At 35.4% G+C, this 25,402-nt stretch overlaps 1 protein-coding gene across 9 annotated transcripts in view; it reads left to right on the plus strand.

Moving 5' to 3' along the window:
• STXBP5L (syntaxin binding protein 5 like) overlaps positions 1 to 25,402 on the plus strand; it is a 189,269-nt gene that overhangs the window by 114,629 nt on the left and 49,238 nt on the right. For all 9 annotated transcript variants that reach the window (XM_039717752.1, XM_039717751.1, XM_039717758.1 and 6 more), the window contains exons 9-18: positions 498 to 576; positions 748 to 902; positions 2,475 to 2,547; positions 3,874 to 4,021; positions 5,566 to 5,633; positions 6,804 to 6,844; positions 10,335 to 10,552; positions 15,429 to 15,601; positions 19,940 to 20,065; positions 23,720 to 23,871. In XM_039717752.1, the coding sequence (XP_039573686.1) occupies positions 498 to 576; positions 748 to 902; positions 2,475 to 2,547; positions 3,874 to 4,021; positions 5,566 to 5,633; positions 6,804 to 6,844; positions 10,335 to 10,552; positions 15,429 to 15,601; positions 19,940 to 20,065; positions 23,720 to 23,871 (1,233 nt within the window). The remainder of the gene's footprint in view (positions 1 to 497; positions 577 to 747; positions 903 to 2,474; positions 2,548 to 3,873; positions 4,022 to 5,565; positions 5,634 to 6,803; positions 6,845 to 10,334; positions 10,553 to 15,428; positions 15,602 to 19,939; positions 20,066 to 23,719; positions 23,872 to 25,402) is intronic.

Consider the following 25,402-nt stretch of genomic DNA (forward strand, 5'->3'; position numbering starts at 1 on the left):
AGAAAGTACTGAGCCATAATTAACCAAGAACTAATGAATTTCAGCTACATGCTTAATTTAATTTTAACACTCAACTGGTTACACTGCAAAGCAGGTAATGTTTTGTCAACAACAGAAATTAAGTCAATCTAAGAATGTCTTAGGAAAAAATTTAGCTGTTTCTGGTCATTATGTGTTCAGAAAAAAAGACACATAATTCGTCTGAGTCATTCATTATTAGTTACGTTTCATACTCAGAAGTCTGCATGTTTTGTAGATGTCTTTGAAGTGTGTTCTGTGGTTCTTTAGATGTATGTGGCAGTAAAAACACAAAGACATAATAAATGTAGTTAATTTAGACAAATGCATATTTTATGGAAATAGGAGCTAATACTCCTAATCTTTTGTAGCTTTAAAGTTCCTTTTATATAGGAAAATACAGTTGTTTCAATGTATATGTTTTAGTTTGATCATTCAATTTTATGTTTTAATCATTTCCATGTTCTTTCTTTCCTTAGGAAAAGTTCAAAGAGATGGAAAAAAACCTGAATCTTGTAAACCAATTCTTAAAGTAGAGTACAAGACCTGTAAAAACAGGTTTGTTTTTAATTCTGTAATTAACTCATTATTATGTTCCTGAGTTTAAGTCATTTTAGAATGTTTTCCTGCTTTCTTTTTGCAAATCTATTTATTGTTATTTGCAGATACTGAACCTATAATGTAAACTTGTATGTACTATGTAGACTTACACTTGTTTTTTTAATACAGTGAACCATTTGTGATATTTTCTGGTGGATTGTCATATGATAAGCCTTGTCGAAGACCAAGTTTAACAATCATGCATGGGAAAGCAATTACAGTTCTTGAAATGGATCATCCTATAGTTGATTTTTTAACTCTTTGTGAAACCCCATATCCAAATGGTGAGTTCATTGGGAAAAATACAGTTATGGAAACTATAAACAAAGTGATCTTTCCTCATACATTAATCCCATCCCAGGGACTTCCATCCTTATATTTTTCTTCATCTTGGGAAAACTACATAACTGAAAGTACTTGTTTGCATTCTCAGTGTAGGAAGCAAGTAATAAATGGACAATAAAGTGTGCATAAATCTCCACTTACAGGATTAAAACCCATGGGCTATTGTGAGAAAACATTGCTATTAATCAAAGATAGGTGCTTATATTTCTGAAATTTTTCATCATTTACAGCTTGCTAAATTATGAAAATTTAACTACCACTTACCTGAAAAAGAGTTCTTACACTTCCACATGAAGTTAACTGTTAAAAAGTGTTATGTTTGCTGCCTGCTGTGGGGCTGCCAAGTTCTGAAATATGTTGTCAGAAAGTTCCAGAACATAAATCAAGAAAAGCTGTAGGTCAAAAAGGAGCTAACTTTACCATTTTAAACCCTCAAGCAGAAAAGTAAAATAAATCTTATATAAATAGCTAAACCGAATACACATTAAAAACATTTAGTAAAGTGTATATATGCTTCAATATAATGCAAAAATTTAATTTTCCGTAATCAGAGTTGCTTTGGGCCTTCATTTAACTGTGTCAAATACTTCCCAGTGCTTAGGTTTTGTAGCATCTTCCCCTGCTCACAGACTAATATTTAAACATTTTGATTAAACTCGTGTTATTTATAGCCAAGTATAAAAACAGGCAAAAAATAATGTGCATTCATAGCAGGACTGAAAGGAAGATGAATCAGTTGCTCTCATTTACTTGTCCTTTTGGCATCACCCATGTGAGCAGTTTATTCTGAGCTTGCACGTGCTGGAATGATTTGCTGCTGTTGAAAAGAAAGTAATGATTTCACATTTGTATTTTTTAATAAAAAAATGTAAATGATAAAAAGTATGTAAATTAATATACTCTATGCATCAAGGGAAGCATTTATTTGCTTAATCTTAATTCTTTAGTTTTGAAAATAACCAAACCGTATAATCCCCTAAAGAGTGTGTGGGAGGAGGGGACATGCTATTACCTGAACTGAAAACAGCAGACTTACAGAATTCCTAGGGAATATTCTCCTTGAATCACCTCCGAAATGGGGGCATTGTGTATCATGAAGTGTCCTGCACAATCAGTTTCTGAAGAGCAGTTGTACACAGTAGAAGTATTACTTTTGGACAGCAAAAATACGTTTTCTGTATAACAATTGGATTCAATAATACAATGATACACACAACTTATTCATATTCTACTTCTTTACTTTCAACATATCGTCATGCTGGCAGGCTATAATACTCCAATTCTTCTGCTGCTTTGTATGTTTGCCAACAGTAGTATCCAAAAGTAATTTCCTACTTCCTCTCTGGCCCTAGTTTCCAGCTATGGATGGTTTGTGCATATGTCAAGGGTTTATACCTCAAAGCTTCTAATATACTGTGAAAGTTTAAAGAACATAAATATTGCTTGCTTGCTTAAAATGGCTCATAGGAGAACTCCATGTCTCTCTCTTGTACTTGATTCCTTGCTTACAGAATTTCAAGAACCCTATGCTGTAGTTGTGCTTTTGGAAAAAGATCTCATTGTCGTTGACCTGACACAAAGCAAGTAAGTATAAAGTTTTATATGAAGTTATTTGTGTGTTCAATTGTCCAGTAAATTACCATAAAATTCCCAATAATTTGACTATCCAAAATCATTCACTCTTGGAAATAACTCCTGCTAAATATTTACTTCCACTTTAAGAACTAAGTTCATCTCATGAACAGGAACTTATGATAATATTTGTTCTTAAACTTTGGAATAAATCTAAATCTGCAGTCCCTTCAGCACAGCCCTCAAATGTTCATTCAACACCAAAGTAAAATAATATTTGAACATGTGATTTGGAAATAAGATTCAAAACTACTTTTATGCATGTCTTGCCTCAGTATCTTAATATATAATGGCATTGTTTTATATGGATCTACAATGTGATTTGGAAATAAGATTCAAAAACTACTTTTATGCATGTCTAGCCTCAGTATCTTAATATATAATGGCATTGTTTTATATGGATCTACAGAATTACTTCATGACCCAGTTGCTGGTTTAAATGACAAATAGTTCTTCCATATCAGAATCAATGTTGCTATCAAAGAGGATCTCTATATCATGTAAAGCATAATCCAATTATTTATTTTGTTCTGCCTCTAACACTACCAGTAATGGACATCCACATTCACACTGGTGTAACAAGGAACAGATTTTGCTGTCAATGTATTGAAAAATGTTAAGTGAATCATATTCAGATCTCACTTACTTTAAAGAATAATTCAGATCATCTCAGAATTGTAAAATAGACATAACTGAAATCAGAACCCAATTTCCTGGTTTTTTCATTTGTGAATAGCATTGTATAATGTGTGAAAAGTGAGGTTTTCCTCCTTATCAGGCTGTTCAAACTGATGGAAGTGAGAAATAAACTGAGATCTACTCATCTGTTATTACAATTTTTCATTGTATAATGAGAAGTCTACCAACCCAATAAGCTAAGATGTTCAGTATAAAATCCACAATGGTAAAAGTTTGTAGTTCATAATAGATATCATATCCATGAACCTGAAACTTCTGGAAAATGTGTCACTTCCGTATAATAAGATTTTGAATGTCAGAAAAAAATTAGTTCTTGTTCATTCATAAAGGTAGCCCTATTAGCCTTAGGGACTATTTATGTAAGATTCTTGTCTTGTTGCATTTTTATATCTTTATTAGAGTAACTACGCATTATTACTGATATTAAAAACAATACATAAGTTTGAATAAATAAGGGAAAATACATTTAATTAGTAGTGATTTTACTTAGATTCTGCTGTATACTTTAATATAAGAATATGTTTTATTCTATGGCTCAGTGTGTCACAGCGCTTCTAATAAATTGTCTTCCTTAACTAGTTTTCCAATCTTTGAAAATCCATATCCTATTGACATTCATGAGTCACCTGTTACCTGCACAGAATATTTTGCGGACTGTCCTCCAGATTTGATCCCTGTGCTCTATTCTGTAGGAGCAAAACATAAAAAGCAAGGATACAGCAATAAGGTAAACAAAACCAATATTCTTGTTTTAAGCAAAGGAAGTAGATGTGTAACCTGTGTTTTTTGTAACCTCGTACCAAATTATTTTTCTTTTACTCCTTTAATGATCACTTTAAGGTTAGTCCAACCAGCAGCTTAGCAGCCTGATTACAGTCCACTATTTGTCCCTCAGAAACATGACCACTTAAGCAGAACCATTAATTATCATTAGATAGGACTTAATCATTAAGATGCTGGAGTTATTCCAGATCAGATTGTGTTAAAGGAGAGCCACCAGTGTACAATTCAAATTTGTATGGATAGGTTCTCTCTAATAAAGAAAAAAGTGAGGGCATTATGGCTGAAAGACTTAGGCAGATGTTCAGTGAGAGTTGACAATGTCTGTGAATTTTGTTATTAAACAGGGGTAATAATAATAATTATTTTACTGAGCCACCAAAGTCTTACCATAATGCTGTAGAAATAGGACAAACTTCAGTAAGTAAAAGAAGAAATACAATTAATTTATAAATTTCAAGCTTTTAACTGGTTTGTATTTTGGCTAGAACTAATGCATTTTAATAAATAAAGTAGAAAAAAACACTGGGTAAACAAGTCAGACATCATCAATTTTCTATTCAAATCGATGGAAGTATTCTCCTTGGAGCTGGGTTGTTTTCCATTAACTCAAAGAGTGAGCCGTCTCTACTTCTATTGCATCTTGGTTCACCAAAGTACTTTAGAAAATATTTTTGTTTCTCTGATTTGGATCTACCCTTACCTCATACACTTTGCACAGCTGCCTGTATTCCCCTGCATCCTCTCTTGCCCCCTTGTTTTATTTGTGCATCTACAAATGCACTCCTCTGAAGGCAGGTGGTCACTCATGTGCCAGGCACCCATTTCTGTACCCACAAGCATCCACTCCATGTATCCTCCCCAACAGTTTGTGCTCCAGCTTTTTCTCCACCCACTCATACTCTGCACACATCCTGACCCACTCTGCACATGTGTCACCCTCTGCATCCTGTATCCACACATGTCAGGGCTTTAGGCACAGGGCAGCATTCTAGACTATTAGTAAACAAAAGGCAAGGAAGAGATGATGATCCCCTATGTTCTGTAAAAGTTGCATTCTCTTTTCTCATGGCATCATGCTCTGTACTTGTTTCTGGGCCAGCTTCTTCAGTAGTCTTTGTATTCAAAGTAAATTCTTGGTCTATTCAGTGTTCTATAGAATCTCCAGAGAAAAGCCATCTCAAAAGACCAGCAGAATTGTTACTCCTCCTTCTCATTCCTGCTTTAGGTTGTTGAATGTTAGCTGTGTGGAAATCTTTTTAAAGCATAGAAAATTAGTTAATAATATAAAAGGGTTATTAAGTTTCCAAAGCCTGAACTGATGACACAAAAATGTTAATAAACTGTAAAAGCCTTGAATTATACATATTTTTGTTCTTTTACAAGTTTTATTGCTTCTGGGGGAAAGATGTTGTCTACTCCTGAATTTAAAAAGTAGCCAAGCAAGGTTCAGCAGGATAAGTTGTGATCTCTGCATTTTTGTTTGTTTAGGAATGGCCTATCAGTGGTGGAGCATGGAACCTTGGAGCTCAGACATATCCTGAAATCATTATTACAGGGTGAGAATGAAACTGGGGATTGGTACTTTTAAATATTTGTGTCTACCCCTTTTGATTGTGGGTTAGTTGTAGATAAGAGTTGAGACTTCACCACATATGCATTTCCTGACTCTTCACTTGAGTAGTGTCACCACAGAAATTCTCTTTTGGTCTAGAAAGCAGAGCTTAGTACCCAGGGTTGAGCTACCACTAAGAATAACCATTTGAGGCCCCAGTGTTAGATAGCAATGCTTGTGAAGGTGGGGTCTTTGGGGAAAAAAAAATCTATTGCAAGAGAATATTCTGGCCTTAAAGGTCACAGAGAACAGCTTTAAAAAGGAGAGCAGCTGTTGTCCCCCTGGCCTTCTGGGCTCTCTATCTGGGGACAGTTTGGGAATTCATTTTAATACTCAGCATTGGTGAGGGTGTGGTGCACTGGGATGAATTCACCTTATGGGTGGAGAAACAGAGCAAAAAGAAAGGGTCAGATTGCAGTAGGAGCCCCATGAGCAGTGCCTGGTGGATTCCCAAGGGATCATACTGTAAAACAGACACTGTTCATTCAGCTAAGATGCACAATGAGTTTTCCTCTGGTCTCAGTCATGTATTTGATGAATTGTTGCTATCAATGATAATAAAGACCTGATTTTAAAAATAAGGTTATGATGTATGCAGTAGTAAGAGAAGGTGATAAAAAGATCATTCTCATTGTAAAAAGAAATGTCTCCTTTTTCCAGCTTTGCTTCAGCAATTTTATGTTACTAAAAGGAACACGGTTGTGAAGTTATCAAGCAAAATGAAGTTACCTTCTGTCCTTTCGAAGTTCACTGCTCATGGCAATTTTAGTGTGCATAGGTTTGATGCTGGCCCACTGCAAAGCCAAAAGTGCTGTGACTTAAACTTGTTATTAGTATAGGAAGTAATTTCTTCTTGTTGCAATCTTAAAATTCATTGGGGTCTTAACTCTCTGCAGGAAATGCATAGAAATATTTTGTTAACCAAATGAAACCAAATACCAAAATATTTTCTTCTAGTTTGTATGTATGTCTTTAATATGTTGTCAGTAAGTTATAGAAAGTTATATAAACAAAATTAATTTTTTTCTGATTGTATTTATTAGTCACTGAAAGTAGATAATGTTTTAGTATTGCATCTTGTTTTAACACATTTAATTTTTATCTTTTTTTTAAGCCATGCAGATGGATCAGTAAAATTTTGGGATGCTTCTGCCAGTAAGTTTCTAAAGTTCACTTTTACATAATGCTGACAAATCACACAAACACACATTTATATATAAAACAGGATATTTAACAGGTTGAGTAGTAATAGCTAGGCTGATATAATTAGGACAAAGGGTGAAATTCAGAAAATGTTTAAGAGAAAAAGTGCTGCTAATTAGATATATTAGGCAGAAAAGAGTGAGGAATAATAACTCAAGGTCCACCATACCAAAATCTATGAAGGATGAAATGTTGGTAAAAAATCCCTAGGGGACACTCTCCTTGTGTGCACAAAGGACAAGACTCAGTTAGATCTAACATTCAGTTCCAGTTGTCATGTCACTTCTATACTGTGTACTACAAAATCTTTACAGCAAAGTAAAAATAAAATATTAAAATACATTCATATATTTCAAAACATTTCATCTGGTGAAGGTGGAAAATACCAAAACCTTTTCTTGTCCAGTTTCAAATCTGAGGAAATAATTGGGAAGCATTTCCATTCATCCTAGCAGGAAAAAGCTTCAGAAAATACTTGTTCCATAAAATCTAGCTATAACTGCACATATCAGCAACCAGTATTTTACCCTACAGAAAATACATAGAGTATTCATTAGCAAAATATATTTATTAAAATACACGTACATTTTGATGGAAATTTTAATTTAAAATATTCTGCTTTAAATAATTCACAGTGCTTCACCAAAGTTTCTGTGGAGTTGCCTTATATTCTTGTCTCTTTGATGGTACAGGGATGTTGGGGTAATAGCTCCCTTTTATGAGGTATTAGTGTGTCAAAGAAAATTCAGGATGAAATGTTAGACATACAGAGATTTAATATGACCCTAATAACCAGCCTGTAATGGGTGCCAAGATCATGGAGTATGGGATACTTAAAATACCTGATAGTTCCACGTGGTGCCACAGAATTGAAATTATTAATATTGCTACCATCACCAGCCAAGCGTGGGGAATGTTGACAAGTTTTTAATGTCAGCTAAATCTGATGACTTCACCAGGTACTTGCCTTTTTGCTTAATACCAAATATTTTATCTCAGGATGGACAAGGAGAAAATTAGGATTTCCAAGGCTTCATTTCACAAAATGCATTTAATGTTTTAAATAGGCACAGGAACTGAACATGGCCATGGGTTGTTTTTTTATTAAGTAATTTGTCTATATGGAAATGGTGGGAGAACAGAAACATGGTGCTCAGAATTTACATCTTCCACTGTCTTCAAGTTATGGTGAACACCAATCATCAAATGAAAGCAACATTTTATGTGCTAGAACAGAAGTTTTTGAGAGCTTTAATATGAACAAAAGTAGGATAATTAGTTTTATTTAGGGAAGTACGGTGAGACATTAGACTTTGTCTTGTCAATATTTCAGTTTTAAGAATGTACCAATAGAGGCTCTAAAGTTAGGGTGAAACAATACTGGCTGTTGGAAGACTCCAAGGCATTTAGTGTTCATACTGCACAGGAAGCCATTGTGCTAGTTATTCCTTCTAGAACTCTGGCAGAAATTGGGAAAGAAAGAAAAAAACCTCTCATAGGGAATATAGGCATAACCTAATCAATATATACATGCTGCAGTAAGATTTTTTTCTTGATATTAAAAGCTTAGGTGATCATGAATATTCACAATCTCTTCAACAGTGCTGGTATTTTCAGTGCATCTCTGGTGTCCTGGTCCTAGTCCTGATTTTCAGGGCATGCGCTATATTACTCCTACTGTACTTGGTACTCTTTATTTACAAGGTTTTGATTATTGCAAAGTTTTGTTATTTATTTTATTTACAAGGTGTTAACCTTTTTGGTGGAGTTCAAAGTTGATTTGCAATTCCCTAGGAAACATAACATCCTACCGGTATTTGAAGGCACAAAATACTTTGCTTTTAGACATATTTTAATTGTGTAGTTTTGTGTCCGAAAGCACAGATCTGTGAGAGACAGGGACTTGCTAGGCCACTGGAGCTGTTTCCAAAATGTATCTTTATTCAAAAGATATTGCTGGTTTTTTATTTACTTATGCAGATGGTACCCAGTAATAGAGCATAAAAAGTCTAGTCTTGTACTCTGTACCCTATGATTCTATAATTCTTCCAGTCATAATGTGCATGGACCCATGATGCCTGATTTGAAGTGCCACTCTAGAATTGCTACTGGCAACAACTGGCAACCTGAATCCTTTTTATTTGCCACTGAGGGCAGGAAGAATTATGTATTTATTACAGAAGCACTTATTGTAATTTGTGAAATTCAGAAGTGCTTTGTTGCTAAAACTTTTTAAAACATTAAAAACTGTATATGCGAAACCTCCTGGAATATATCTGCACTGCCAAACAGAAATGTAATTTTGCTGTGTTCATCATCTGGTTACATAACTAAAACACTGTCCTTTCATCTTCCTGTTGCTCTTGTTACACAAACTGGCCAGGCTGAGCTACCAGAATTACACTGACGTAGGCAGCAGCTTTGCCTTTGTGGATAGGCACACCTTTATAGGTGCTGGGCCTGACTGACTTTTTCTGACACTATGCAGTTACTGATTAATGCCACTGAGAAACCAATGTAAAAGCAGTAAAAACAGGGAAGAATGTCAAATATAATGGGGTGAATAGTCATCCCTCCTTTACCTCTGGAATTTGATGCAGTGGAGCTCTAATCTCAACAAAAGCTTCTGGATACTAGGATTTTATATACAGGTATAAATATAGATCTACACATTAGTCAAGAAATTCAATACTTTTTTGAACTGCCATTAATTCAGAACAACTTTGAGTTGACCAGGCTACTAGCTTGCTTTCCTAATGTTTTTTCTTGAATTGCCATACACTCTTTACATTTTATCAAGACCATTAACCTCAGACAAATGAAATCTTAGTTTCACATCTCTTTAGGAAAGTATCAATATGATCAGAGCCTCTCTATAGCACTGATTATAAGCCTAATTATGGACACAATGATTTACACCTTTGACACCCTTCCCCAGAAAGTACTAAGAAGTATTTCATAGACAAATACCCTTCTGAAAAATATTAAATACATATCCTACCAGTAATGTGTACCAGAACAGTATGGTTTGGATGATTGTATAATACACAACTTCAACCTCAGAAAAATGAAATCTTAGTTTCACTTCTCTTTAGGAAAGTATCAATATTATCAGAGCCTCTCTATAGCACTGATTGTAAGCCTAATTATTAAAGACACAATTATTTACACCTTTGACACCCTTCCCCAGAAGGTACTAAGAAGTATTTAGTAGACAAATACCCTTCCGAAAAATATTAAATACATATCCTACCAGTAATGTGTACCAGAACAGTATCTGTATTGTTGTCCTGGTTTGGATGATTGTATAATACACAACTTCTCCTATTAGGCTTTCCTAAGATTCCTTGTTATGCCACAATTGAGAAGAAAGTGGGAACTGAGGCATTTTATAACTGATTTGCTTAATATTAGTATTTTTATATGTTTTAATATATTGCAGTTACTCTACAAATGTTGTACAAACTAAAAACATCAAAGGTCTTTGAAAAACAGAAAGTGGGAGAAGGAAAAGCAACAGCTGAGATTGTGGAAGAAGATCCTTTTGCTGTTCAGATGATGTACTGGTGTCCTGAAAGCCGAATTTTCTGTGTGGCAGGAGTTTCTGCGTATGTGATTGTTTACAGGTTCAGCAAACATGAAGTAAATACTGAAATTGCAGTAAGTACTGATTTCAATCTCTTATAAGAGAACAATTTCTAAATCAAATTGCCTTGCATCGTGTGTACTCAGGTACTTAAATAAAAATAGCAGTCAATATAAATACAGGTTTAGGGACATTCCATTTTACACCTTTCCAGGGAAATCTTGATCCTACTTCAGTTACTGACAAAAATCTGAGGGTTTGGGAACCTACTCTTCACTTTCTTTTTTGCTTTAGTAGTAACATACAGTGTCGCTTTCAGACATTGTTTGCTTTTAAGAATTTATGATACGATATTCTCTGTTGTATTTACCTGGTCTAAAATTACTGTCTGCTGTATGTTTTTATCAGTTAATGTACTTTGTGCACATGCACAATGCTCTTTTTAACTCAAGTATTTAATCTCTTTAATCTCTGTTCATAAGAAGACTGAAAATTATCAGTGGGTTTCACAAAACAGAGTTGATCTTTTTCTGACTTATGCTGACATGTTTCCCTAAAGATAGAAACTATATGAAATGCCAGATTATTTGTCCCCTTCCCTCATTATAGTTCTTTTCCTTTACACACTATTTTAATGCTCTTTAGAAAGTTCTACTGTGGCAAAAACCTACGTTATTTTTGGCCTGTAGCAGAAAAAATGGCATGTGCCATTCTGTGTGGATATTCATTACCTGTAGTTCTTCTGTTGTTTTCCACTCATTTCCCTCTCCTCCCCCGTGGCAATTATTAAGCTGCCTGAATGTATCATTTCAGGAAAGGTTTAAAACTAATGAACAGTAATTTCACATTACTGACCAGCTCATGTATAATGCTGCTAAAATTACTGCATTTCAGTATTCTTACATTGTTCTACAGCAAGTGCACCTTATCTTTTATTATCTATAATTTAATGTCTTCTTTCCCTGTTCTTCACTTCCCTGGCTGAATTACATCATTACTGGTATTTTCCAAAGTGTTATAATAGGTGCAATTTAACAGTTTCTTAGATTTCATCTGTAATTAGTAAGCGTTTTTCCCTGAATATTAAGTTATGCAATCTTGGTGGCATAGTCACAGAATTCCCCTGGGTTTTGTGCATCTCTGAAATGGTCTTCTCTTTTCTTTCTGCGTTTTTGCTGCTTGCAGTCGTCTTTACTCTAAATGATGGGAGGGATTTTTAATCAAAAGCATGGAATTCTTTGTTGGAATCTGTACCTGACTTTGGGCTGTGTGTTTTTGTCTGTTTTGAGACTGATATGGCCAATCTCAGGATTTCTTTGCTGCCTGAGGTACAAAACACTTTGTGTCCTCCCTTCCTTATCAGCCAGACTGAATTTACCTTGAGTTTAATCGCCAAATCCCAGCGTTTTAAGGTCCCCACATTGGTTTGACTGCCCTGATGTCAGTGTTATAATGTTTCTGCTGTGGCAAATGGAAGGTATGGGGGCTACTCAAAGGTTGCTCCATGTAGTAGGGAAGTCTGCAGCTGAATATGCCTCAGGGGCATAGGCTGTGCCTGGAATTTCCTCAACAGAAGTATTATTTGCATCATTAAGAGAACAATTTCTAAATCAAATTGCCTTGCATCGTCTGTACTCAGGTACTTAAATAAAAATAGCAATCAGTATAAATACAGGTTTAGAGACGTTCCATTTTACACCTTTCCAGGGAAATCTTGATCCTACTTCAGTTACTGACAAAAATCTGAGGGTTTGGGAACCTACTCTCCACTTTCTTTTTGCTTTAGTAGTAACATACAGTGTCACTTTCAGACATGGTTTGCTTTTAAGAATTTATGATACAGTAATCTCTGTTGTATTTACCTGGTCTAAAATTACTGTCTGCTGTATGTTTTTATCAGTTAATGTACTTTGTGCACATGCACAATGCTCTTTTTAACTCAAGTATTTAATCTCTTTAATCTTCACTTTCTTTTTTGCTTTAGTAGTAACATACAGTGTCGCTTTCAGACATTGTTTGCTTTTAAGAATTTATGATACGATATTCTCTGTTGTATTTACCTGGTCTAAAATTACTGTCTGCTGTATGTTTTTATCAGTTAATGTACTTTGTGCACATGCACAATGCTCTTTTTAACTCAAGTATTTAATCTCTTTAATCTCTGTTCATAAGAAGACTGAAAATTATCAGTGGGTTTCACAAAACAGAGTTGATCTTTTTCTGACTTATGATGACGTGTTTCCCTAAAGATAGAAACTACATGAAATGCCAGATTATTTGTCCCCTTCCCTCATTATAGTTCTTTTCCTTTACACAGTATTTTAATGCTCTTTAGAAAGTTCTACTGTGGCAAAAACCTATGTTATTTTTGGCCTGTAGCCAAAGAAATGGCATGTGCCATTCTGTATAGATATTCATTACCTGTAGTTCTTCTGTTGTTTTCCACTCATTTCCCTCTCCTCCCCCGTGGCAATTATTAAGCTGCCTGCATGTATCATTTCAGGAAAGGTTTAAAACTAATGAACAGTAATTTCACATTACTGACCAGCTCATGTATAATGCTGCTAAAATTACTGCATTTCAGTATTCTTACATTGTTCTACAGCAAGTGCACCTTATCTTTTATTATCTATAATTTAATGTCTTCTTTCCCTGTTCTTCACTTCCCTGGCTGAATTACATCATTACTGGTATTTTCCAAAGTGTTATAATAGGTGCAATTTAACAGTTTCTTAGATTTCATCTGTAATTAGTAAGCGTTTTTCCCTGAATATTAAGTTATGCAATCTTGGTGGCATAGTCACAGAATTCCCCTGGGTTTTGTGCATCTCTGAAATGGTCTTCTCTTTTCTTTCTGCGTTTTTGCTGCTTGCAGTCAAGTCTTTACTCTAAATGATGGGAGGGATTTTTAATCAAAAGCATGGAATTCTTTGTTGGAATCTGTACCTGACTTTGGGCTGTGTGTTTTTGTCTGTTTTGAGACTGATATGGCCAATCTCAGGATTTCTTTGCTGCCTGAGGTACAAAACACTTTGTGTCCTCCCTTCCTTATCAGCCAGACTGAATTTACCTTGAGTTTAATCGCCAAATCCCAGCGTTTTAAGGTCCCCACATTGGTTTGACTGCCCTGATGTCAGTGTTATAATGTTTCTGCTGTGGCAAATGGAAGGTATGGGGGCTACTCAAAGGTTGCTCCATGTAGTAGGGAAGTCTGCAGCTGAATATGCCTCAGGGGCATAGGCTGTGCCTGGAATTTCCTCAACAGAAGTATTATTTGCATCATTTCATATCAGATTCAAGAGGCAAGGAGTATGCATGAGACAGATTCTGCTTCATAACCAACCTTGGAGTCATTGCCATCAGTTATATAAAAAGCATTTACTGCTGTTATTTTTGTTTTCTTATCTGAATCCACTCCATCCTGTCTCAAAAAGATCTATTAATTAAACACGATCACTTTCTCAGTGAGCAGTCTTTCCTCAGTGAAGCTCCTGTTCAAATCTCTTGAGAAGAAACACAGGAAAAAAGTTTACACTCATTTGAATGTGGAAAGGGGAATCAATAAGCCCAGTAATGAGATCCCCCAAAAATATCTTTACTCTGTGTCAAAATAAATCAGTTCAACATTTCTATAACCCTCCTAGGGTCCAGCCAAAGCAGGGACAAAAACATAAGAAAAATTCACAGTCATGTTTTTAGCCTGAATTTTTCCTTCTCTCTTCAAATGCACAACAGCTGGAAGTTAACAAAATTAATTTTAGTAGAAAAAGGAATACATGCATAAAAACATTCAAAGAAGAGTGATGCACTTTTGACATGGTAAGCAGAAGAACATACTCTTCAACAGTTACTTCAGTCCTGCATAAAGATTAAACAGCATTATAAATTGTTTCAGTCAGCTGCAACTACTTCCGGATTAGATTTTCCTGAACTCAATATTTCACTCATTAGTCTTTGAAGGCAAATGTTGTCTGTAGGTTTCTTTAACTGATTCAGGCACAAAATATCCATGGATTTTGAAATGAGGAAACAAAAGGGAAATTTTGAGAAAGGACTCTCTCTCCTGGCTGAACAGAATCTCTTCTTTCTGAAATCTTGTGTGTTTTAGCACAATGGTTGAGAAACAGGTGATCCTTCAGTACTACTCACCTTTATCTCCCAATTCTCATGAAATTCAGCTATTTTGTTAATCTTCATTCTGATACAAATGATGTCTCAGTGAAAGATCACTAAGATTAAGTTTGCAGTGTCTACTTCTATTCCTTTGAAGGTAGCAACATTGAAATTACTGTTCAGCTAGTCACGCCCAGAGCTTGTATCATTGAGAATTGTACCTTGGTTTTTATTCTTTTAAAATGCAGATTTCCTTGGACAACTCATGAGGTAGAAAGAATTGTTCAGTATTTACTTACCTAGATTTGAACTTCCTGTCCAGTTCCTCCCTGGAGTCCTCAGTTAATATTTCTTGAATTAGAGGAGAGAATTGCAGGGTGGTTTGGCCTCTTTTTCCCTTTCTAGAGAGGCCAGAAGGAAAGCAAAAGATAACTGGTTTGAATCTTGCTTTCTGAAATCCACCAAACTGATATTGATTCTAAAGAGCACAGAGCTGTCTGTGCTGTAATCTCTGATTTCCCAGCCCCACCTATGGATAAATGAAGCTCATGTATCAGTACTATTCACACTGTCAGGCTTATCCATCCTGGCTAAAACTTGTCTCTTAGAGACTCTGTTGTACAAGTAATCAGGAGGCAGAGTTGGTGATCCTTCTAGTTCCTATCTGATGTTGCTGTATAAATAACAAATGGCAGTATTCTTTGCCTGCAAATTATAGTGGTAAATGGGGGTTATTAAACAAAAAATAAAAAAGGCATACTGATATTTATTTGAAAGTAACAGAACTTTCAGCAGCTTTCCTTATGAAATGATAACTTAGCTTTTTATTTATTTAAGTCATTAGAGGTACGACTTCAGTGCGAAGTAGAAGACATCATTACTCCTGAACCAGAAACAAATCCTCCATTTCCAGATGCCTCCTCCCAGCTTCCTTCTTTAAAGAGCCTTTCAGGCAGTACCAATACTGTAGCATGTGAAGGGACGATGAAAGACAGTATCCCATGTCTTAGGTAAGTTTATGCCATTGTTTAAATACTGATCTTTCTAAAAAGCATTCTTATCTGTTCGTCAATCCATCAGCTCCCAAGAAAAAGAGAGTAATTGTATATATGTGACCCAAAATGGGAAGCCATAATATGGAACAAACAAAATAATTAAGGCAAAATAATCAACAAGGGCTTTTAAAAGGGTAGAAGTAATTGTGAAGAATAGAAACTGTTACAGTGAAGGTTTGACTCTCATTTTCCAGTGTGATCTAGGAGTACATCTCCAAGGAATTTCTGAGGTTAGTTCATGAAGAAACTTCTGTAAAAGCTGGCATGTGCAAAGCTTTCTCTCCTTGATTAATTAATATAATACTGATTTTTTTTTTAATTAAAGAACTGTATGCATTTTATGGTGTGTAAGACATGGAAACTGTGTTCATACTTAAGAAAAAATCTTTAAAATGTACGATTATGAAACAATCACACTGTGTGGAAGTGTATATTTGTTTAATCTTTAGAAAAAAGCAAATTATTTTCTGCTAGAATACATTGTCACTGTTTTAGAGTAGATTAATATGTTCTTATTATTAAGGCAGATAATTATGGATTTGAATAGGTTAAAACAGTAATTCTGTACAAAACTCTATAAAAACTGTAATTTTCCAGCAATTAGAGTGCATTGCTGACAAGAATTGCTCTCATTTTGGTGAATTCATTATTATTTTGGTCTAATTATTATTAAATCTTTTAAATGCCTCAATTCTTTCAAAAGCAGTTAAAATGAACATTTCCTGATTTTGCTGGTACTTTGGGCTGCTTGGTTCCTGAAAATGGCATTAGCATTTAAAAGTGATATTGTCCTTGTAAATTAACAGTATTTTTTGGCATTCTGTTCATTTGTCCATCTCATTCAGTCAGGCAATTGAACTTCAGACCTCAGTTTAATCATTAATTTGAACTATGAAAATCAACAGAAGAGGCAGAGATTAGTTATTTAAAAAATCCAAATGTGAAATCTATTTATGTCATTGATATCAGGAAGAATGCAATCATTTAATCATTTCACTGGCTAAGAGTTTTGCTTAAGAGATTCTTACTTGATTTTGTCTGTGAATGAGAGGAGTTGTTGATGGTGGAGGAAGAAAAGTTGTAATGAACCCACAGATGTTCAGCTTGTTACTTTTTAGAAGTTTTCTTATCTCAAATAATCTCAGATTAAGCTGGCCAAAAGATTTTTGTCAAATTTTAGACAAGGTAACTGTAATGTTAGTTTGACTGAGGAGTGATTTTTCAATGTCAGAGTAATTATACCACCAGAACTGCTGGCACACTCCTACATTTAGATAAAAATATACTTATGTATGCTATTATCCTTCTCAGAAAAGGCATACAAATATCCACACTTTCCCCCCAAACCTTAACTGGGTCCCCAGGCCTTGTCTGTCTAAGAAGATCTTCTGATCTAAACAGAATTATGGTGGTAAAATGAAAGTAGTGCTGAAAACACTGGAAAAAGCCAGTAAAGACCAGACTTTATGTGCAAGTCATTCAGGTGGGCAGCAGGACAGAATCTAAAATAGAGCAATATTAATGTAAAGCTGCAACCAGCTGCACGTGGACGGTGAGTGCACAGCTTGAACTATATTGATAATGCACATAAAATTTTGCACACATACATAACTGGCTCCATTATGTTTATTTTCATGTCTGCTTCTCAACATTGTTACAGCAAATGAATGGCACTCCACACTACATAATTTTTTTTCTAGCCAGAAGTCAGAATGACTGAATGTGTTTGTGTCTGTGAATAGCTACCAGGAAGAAAGGAATTGAAGGGACTGAAGCAATGAAAACTTGGCACTTTTCTGAAATCAAAAGTAACTGTTACCGAGAGAGGCAGGCAGCAGTATGGAATAAATATTGTTCTTGCTTCTTTCAGAAGATTTTGCAGTGAGATAGGCAGCTGTAATAACCTAAGAAACCAATGGATTTGTGATTATGCAGATAAATACTTTTGATGTAAATGGTGTTATCATAAAGCTGAACCCAGAATGTCAGTCTTTGTTCCCAGACTTCTAGTATCATCCCAAAATTAGGTCAGTCAAGGGTTTTAACAGTAGCTTCAAGTAACTCCAAAGTGATAAGGAGCTGTGAATGTCTTATGAAAAAAAACTAAAACCCAAAACTTTGCAACAATGAAATTCAGTGTAGCATAACAAGAACGTGTCAAGGAAATCACTGAAATGTCTACATTCCTTCTGCTCATACTCCCGCTGTCTGTTTAGGCTTTCATTATAAACACTTCAGATAAAAAGCCATCCAAAACAAGGTGCAGAACTGAATATCTGCATTACTGTTTAAGCAGGATGGTTAGGGAAACAAGGGAAATAGCTCAAAGATTCTTAAGGAGGAAGATGTCACAGAAACATGGGAATGACAACCTTAATAATGAAATCTGAAATTACTCTGTTATTATAGTCTTTCACCACCTACAGTTTATTATATGCTTAGAGAAAATCCCTATGGAATAATATCAATTTTTTATCAAAGCAGATCCTTAAATTTGTAGTGAAAAATATTTAGAGGACAATGTGTTTGGTTTTTTCCCCTCAAGTGACAGCAATCCAAAAGAAAATGTAGGAGGCATTTGAAGCTCTCTAATTTTTCAGGATGCCATTAAAAACACATTGGAAAAGTAATACCACATTTAAAAACCATGTTTTAGAAGATCATAATTACTTCTACAGCCATTGTCAGTCTCAGGGTAGGTTTTTTAGAAGAAGAAAGCAGATACTTGCTTTGACAGATACTTGTTGGAGCAGTGTGCTTGCCTCTTGTGTTTTGCCACACCATCAGTTATCCATTAGAAAATATAGGTGGAAAGATCAGCTGAAAGGGAATTAGAGTAAGTCCTCGTTCTTGGATTTCATTTACCTGTTCTATATTTTTCTAACATTTTTAAGAGCAGGAGCTGAAAGCTGAAAATTGGGTACAAGATGGAAAGACCACCACTATTATGCCTCTTAAAGGCTTATCCACAGACATTAGAAGTTGAAGGGCTCCATCACAAAGATACTTGGAAGGACTGTAATATATTCAGCTTCTGCTTGCTGTGAAGTTTCTTTGAAAATAATACATCTTTACTGTATACAACTCTTGTCGGTAGTTTCAGTTTATCCTGGTCTCAAAGGACCCCTCTCCCTTGGCAGCTTGAGTTCACAGATGTTCACACCTTTGTTCTCAGCACGAATACTCTCCTGGGTAATCCAGGGCTTGCTTCTTTAAGGTTATGAGTAGCATCACTTCAGAAATGCTCATGGCTATGTATCATATGAACAAAGAAAAGGGCAAAGCTTTATTGCCAGCAGAACAGGTCAGAAATTGCAAAACTCTGAGCAGAGGTTGGCTGTTGATAGAAAACAATAATACAAAGCTATTGCCAGCTGTAGTGGGTTGAGCACTTGCTGAACTGCACTGTCACGTCTTTCCTACAACAATATCCAAGCCACTTGCCTGATTATTGCTCCAGACAAATACACATGTAAGGTCTGAAGAGTACTACAGGGAAAAGAAATAGAACAATGAGTGTGCCAAGCTGCTGTTAAGGAAATGCATTTAGAGGATAGATGAGTAATGACTTTCTCATAAATATAGTGCCCTATTTCATGCCTGTGTGCAAAGGGGTGCAATACAAGCACTCTCACCAGTAACAGGTACAGTGAAAATGCACTGACTAGTGGGTTGTACCTGCAAATTACTACTACAGTGTGAATGTACTAATGACTAATATGAATACCTCAAAGTATTGCTATTATTGCATAATGTTTTCTTCCAGCCTATCCCACATTGTTATACCACTCAAAAAAGCACATAAAGCAGTCATACAGAGGTGTTCAGCTCTTACACTTCCCCTTAAAATATACACCATCACTACCTGCTTTGCAAGTCACTGAACCTGCCAAAACACCTAGGAACAGGTGTTAATAGTTACATCAGATTTGGTGTAGGAACCACTCATTCACACACTAGGTGATTTTACCCCTGGAAGTAAAACGGGACTTGTTTGCACTGCATGGACAAATAGATTTGTCAAGTCCGTAAGTTTTTTATATGCTCTGGTGAGGACCACTACAGAAAGGTGTATCTTCTCATCTTCTCTTGCCTCATTGCATTTTTCTGTCATGCTTTACTTTGTAAGACAAAAGTTCCAGATACACAGAAATGCCCTTTTTCAAAGTCTCAAAAGAAAAGATTTTAGGCTTTCCGTTCGGGTTGTCAATTCATAATGATATAAATCAGTTGTTTTTCATGGCCCAGTGTTTGTTTGTTTGTTTGTTCTTATTTTGTACCTCCTTTTCTTAGCGTTAAGGCTCGACCTGTGCGGATGCCTCCTGGCTACCAGGCAGATCTGGTTATCCAGCTGGTGTGGGTGGATGGTGAGCCTCCACAACAGATTACCAGTCTTGCTGTAAACTCTGCTTACGGACTGTAAGTAACTCAGAATTAAGGTGGCATTGATTTATTGTGCTAAATCACGTTTTCCAACTATACTTTGAAATTTCCCACAGACAATTAAGGTCAAAGCAAAGTATTCGAAAGATACTGTAAATCACATTCTTGGGGGAAAGTTATTTGAAATGACACAGAGATTGTAATGTGAGATGTTAAACGCCATTCTTGCCAATATTTTTACTAATCCTATTTAAAAGACAATCTTTTCACATAATTCTTTCCATCCTTTCAAATAAGATCTAATTGCATTTCAAATCTGTAATTTTCAAAGTTATTTTGAAAGGTTCACCAAGGTGAAATGCATTTAATGGAAAATGGTAAAGTGATTAACTGTTAAATACCATTTTTCATGACATCATATTTTAGTTGGAAATTGTCTTCTGAGAGCAACATTTTTATGTCTGTGCTAATGTCTGTTTGCACAAGAATCGGTGACCTGAAATTGAGAATTGAATAAGGAACATTTAAATGCTGTATTCTGGATGACAATGCAAATGATTGTGCGTAATTGTTTCCTCAGGTTCAGTTTATTTGCAAATTTTTAATGTTTTCTCTTACTGAGAGACACCCTGATACATTAAAATGGTTTTCCCTGTAGGTGTTACTCCAATGAAACTATTGGCTGTAATTGGTGTTAGGTGCTGACTCCTGCTGATTTTCAGTAAGTCACTGGACTCTTTTCAGAGACTTCGGCAGTTTAATGCAGAGTTTTTACATCTCTGCAAAATTACTGTCTTCTGGGGGCTGTTTTTTCAAGTTTTCAGCCTGAATTTCTAGATAGTTTCCTATTAATGAATTCTAAGAGTTTCTTTTCTTACCATACCTTGATGCATTTGTCACTTGTGCAAATTGTTAGGTTTTGCCTGATTGGCTCCCTTGCAGGTGTCAGACCTCAAGGCAGCTTCTAAGTAATCACACCTTTCTCTCACTTGTAAACTACTCTGATAGGTTGTGGTGCTCCTAATGGTCACAGTGGTTTCCTAAACCACTGATTGGATTCAATCAAGTGCTTTAAATTGTTTCATTTGCTAGGAGCAATAATAGTTTACAGGACAGCCTCCTTTAAAACACCAAAAGCTAAGTACAAGAGTGTTTCAGAAATAAATGCATGTATGAATAAAGTAGGCTGATAACCTGAATTTAACTTTCCTACAAAATCTAGTCAAGAAAGGTCTTTTTCCTTACAGTTTTTCTGCAGAATCTCTTCTCTCTTCATTTCTCTTGTTGCTCTTAACTTTTTTCTCAGGCCCATGACAAGGCATAATCCTTCCTTTCATCAGAATTTTTGTTTACTACTTTAATTGTCACCTGTTATCTATCTTCACCATGTGGAAAAACCTATTCCCCTTTAGCATGAAGCCTGAGAACATGTAGGTTTTGCCAGGCAAATTGTAGAGCTATTTGGGTCATCTTTTCCCTAATTTTTTTTTCCTATACCAATCAGTTTAATTAGGTTGAAGACATAAAATGGTGTGTGTTTTGGAGAGTCTGTTTCCACTATTCTTTTAATTACTATGATTTCTGGAACGGTATACTGCAGCCATGAAACAGGAATAAAGTGAGATGCAAAAAATCCTTTATTCCCAGCAAAGACGAAAGACTTCAGACTCTGCAAAATTTTATTTAATGTAATTGGTTTACTTTTAACAGTACCAAGGCTACAAATTAAAAGTATTAACCCCTATTTTATTTATGTTTAAATGAATCATCAAAAACTTCTTCATGTTATGAAAGTAGAAAAGAAAATTTTACAAAATGCTTCAATTACAACTGAAGAATTAGGTTAACCTTGAGGAACAAGGTTAAATACAAATAATAAATTTGTTTTGAAGTAGGTTCTGTTGGACTGAAAGCAGTGACTGAAAATTTATTACTGGCTTATGGGGTAACAGTTTTCAGCTAATCTGCATATTAATTGTCCAGAAATGTCTGATGAGGGTTTTATGACATGTCTGTGAAAGATACCAACAGACTAGGACATCACCTAGCAACTAATTCTGTTCATTGCTCAAAACTGAGAATTTCATTTTGGTTTTGATTTCATAAGGACATGGTTGTTAGCAATTTATCTTAAGCCTTGCTAATAGTAATGGCTGTCTAGATTTTTTATCCATCCTCAGAAGCATTATTAATGAGCAACTTTAGATTCTTTTTTTAAACTAATTTGTTTTTGTATAAGAAATATTAGGTCCATGCTTGTGTGTGAAATTAGAGGAATTTAGAAAAATACAGACCAGGAAATTATACATTTTGTTAATTTGCTGACCAGGGGTGTAAATGATCACTAGCTCTTCTTGTGACTTGTGTTTTTGAAAATTAATAAATCTAGGTTAATAATTTTCAAAGTGCCAAATGACCATTTTTCCCCTAAACTATTAATAGATGAGATTGACACTTGTAATTTATTTTTTTTCTCCACCCAGAATGCAGGAATTTATGAATACATACAATCAATCCTCTCTTAGTCTAAAACCATTACCCCCATTCCCATGAGCCATTTTCTCAAGCTCATCCAGGTCCTTCTGGATGGCATTTGTCCCCCAGGCGCATCTCAGCTTGGTGCTGTCTGCAGATTTACTGAGGGTGCCCTCCATTCCTTTGTCTCTGGCACTGGTAAAGACATTAAGCTGTACTGGTCCCAGTGTTTAATTTTTCTTTAGATATTACGTTTTAATTTGCTGTATGGAACCCTCTTTTTATAATAGAAGCAGTATAAGAAAAGGTAGGACAGAAGAACATTTTCTAGCTACCCTGCTTTCCCTCCACCTCATTGCTTTCCTTTTGCATTGTTGTTTTTCCAAACACAAATTCCTTTCAGATATTTGGAGATACATTAAGAAGAGTCAGGTGGAGGTGAGTGCATTGCTCACTTTTAGTGTGAATTAAGTGCTTTTATGCTTCTGTGCAGAAAATGACAGAACCTGATAGCAAGTGATTCTGAATATGATTGAACATAGTTTGGGTTTTTGAGTTTCTTTGTGGCTGTACCTGCAATTCTTTCTGTCTGGAATTCAAAATTGCAGTCTGATGCAGAAGGAGAGAGATATCTTGCCCAAAAATCAAACCACCATCAACAATGCATTTGCAGAAGTATTTCAGAGGGATAGAGACTGTTTTAACAGGAATTTCTGCTGTAGAAAAGCTAACAGAGTTGGAAGAAAATTTTATAAATGCTTTTCAGGTTTGGATATCTCCACAATACAGCCTAATATATTTCATTTGTCATTTACATTTAGCTTTAAAAGAATCATTTTACATGTATTTGTATTTTAATTTACATTTGTATTTTATATAAATGCATAACCACTTTTTAAGATCTACCTCCCAATTTTTAGACTTAATTGATATCATTATCATTAGAATTATATTGTTCAATGAAGCAACGTTTAGACATTACTGCAATGTATTTGATACAGAAAGTTGGTAGAAATTGTAACTGCTTTCTGAAAAGTTAATTCAGGAAACAGTATTTAAAATTCAGGATTACAAACCTGTAAGAAATAAAAAACATGAGCTTGAGTAGTTCCTGAAGAAAATGTTTGTGCGCTATTCATAATAATGATAATAATTATTGTTTTCAGGATTTAATTACATATTGCTAACACTTTTGAGGGATGTTTCTCTTTGCAGAGTGGCTTTTGGGAACTGCAATGGTTTGGCAGTTGTGGATTTCATGCAGAAGACAGTCCTGCTGAGCATGGGCACCCTCGACCTCTATGGATCCAGCGATCCATACCAGCGGCAGCCCCGCTCACCTCGCAAGAGCAGGCAGTTTGCTGCAGGTAGGAAATAAATCATTGTGGTTATGAGCCTGATATGTTTCTTTGGTTTTTTTGCCTGTGGCTTTTCAGTGCTTTTGGAATGCATGACTATTTGCCGGCCAATGGAGTTTCTATAACTTGACAAAAGAAACTTGACATGCTCTCGATGTGGGCACTTTCTCAGAAATAAAATGTTTTATGAGGTTTTTTTCCTTTTGGGATGGAGGTCAGCAAGTAATTCCCTTAGCTGAGTCTGTAAAAAATCACAATGAACAGAGCAATAAATTGTTTCTCTGGCAGTCACTTGATGTGTAGTTTGTATGCTATTTTTTTTCTGGTTTCAATAAGTTCATACCAATAAGTAAGACTTCCATTTAAGCTTAATTGTACCTTCTGCCAGTAGCTATTCATTTGAATAGTCAGCAGTGTTTAGAGATGTGTAACACCTGGGAGGCATGTTATGTAGGTAACACAAGGAGCTCAAATTAAGCACTTCATTAAGAACTGAAGTTCTTAATATAAACCTCCAGTATCTATTTTAAAATTTGATGCTAAGATGATCACAGTAAGTCCTAACTGTTATTATGCATTGTGTATTAGAAATATTAATACTTCAATAGAGCTAAATTTTACCATACTTTGTTGGTTATCTAAACATTTACTGGTATAAACATTTACTTGTATGAGAAAAAGTCAGATCATCTGTTTCAAGTCTTTCCACTTGACATATTCCATAGTAACATCCAAGAGTCAGACACAATTATGAAATGTGTTTTGCATAGCTGTGAAGTTTTAGAATTCAATTTTAAAATATCTCTGAAAGCGTGGAGTTTTAAATCTAACCCTAAAATTACAAAAGCAATGATTATAGTGGGTTTATGCCATCAGCATTTTCATCAGCAGACCCTGCACTGAATCATCAAGTCCTACTTCTCCACAGAGTTATGGGAATTTTATTTTTTTTTTAATTGGGAATGTGTTTACACTCCAAACAGAAAGTAAAATCTAGAGGAAAATTTAGAAAATAAAATATAAGTCTTCAGGCCTACTTCTGCTCCTGAAAGACCATTTATCTCACTTTCTATGCATTTAATCATGGCAAGCTTAGTTCCCATCTGTGCCAAGTGTTAAATATGTAAATTTGGCACAGCTGAGGAGAGAAGAGATGGGCAGCTTCAACTTACCTTCAGCTTCTCTGTCTGGTTTCAGCCAGCCTCACAGCAGCTCCCTAAGAAATGTGAGCAGCTAGCCGCAAACAACATGCTGCAGAACTCTGTACAAAAGGTGGAGGATTGCTCATGTAGAAAAAGCTGTTAAAAGCACTGTATCACAGAGGGTTTTTCTCTGTCAGTGGCAGTCTGGGCCAATCCTTTAAGGCATCATTCCAGCTATCCAGTGCTGCCAGAATGGAGCCCACTGCGGATAAATGACCGCTGAGAAGGATTGCAACTTCTAGATTGCTCATAGAAACTATGCATCTAAAAAAAGCCTCAGCTGCTTTCTCACCATCCATCCCACATCCTTTACTTTTTTGATTATTTTTCTTGTTATA

This window comes from Passer montanus, unplaced genomic scaffold, assembly GCF_014805655.1.
Source record: "Passer montanus isolate IOZ18808 unplaced genomic scaffold, ASM1480565v1 scaffold39, whole genome shotgun sequence".
NCBI lineage: Eukaryota > Metazoa > Chordata > Aves > Passeriformes > Passeridae > Passer > Passer montanus.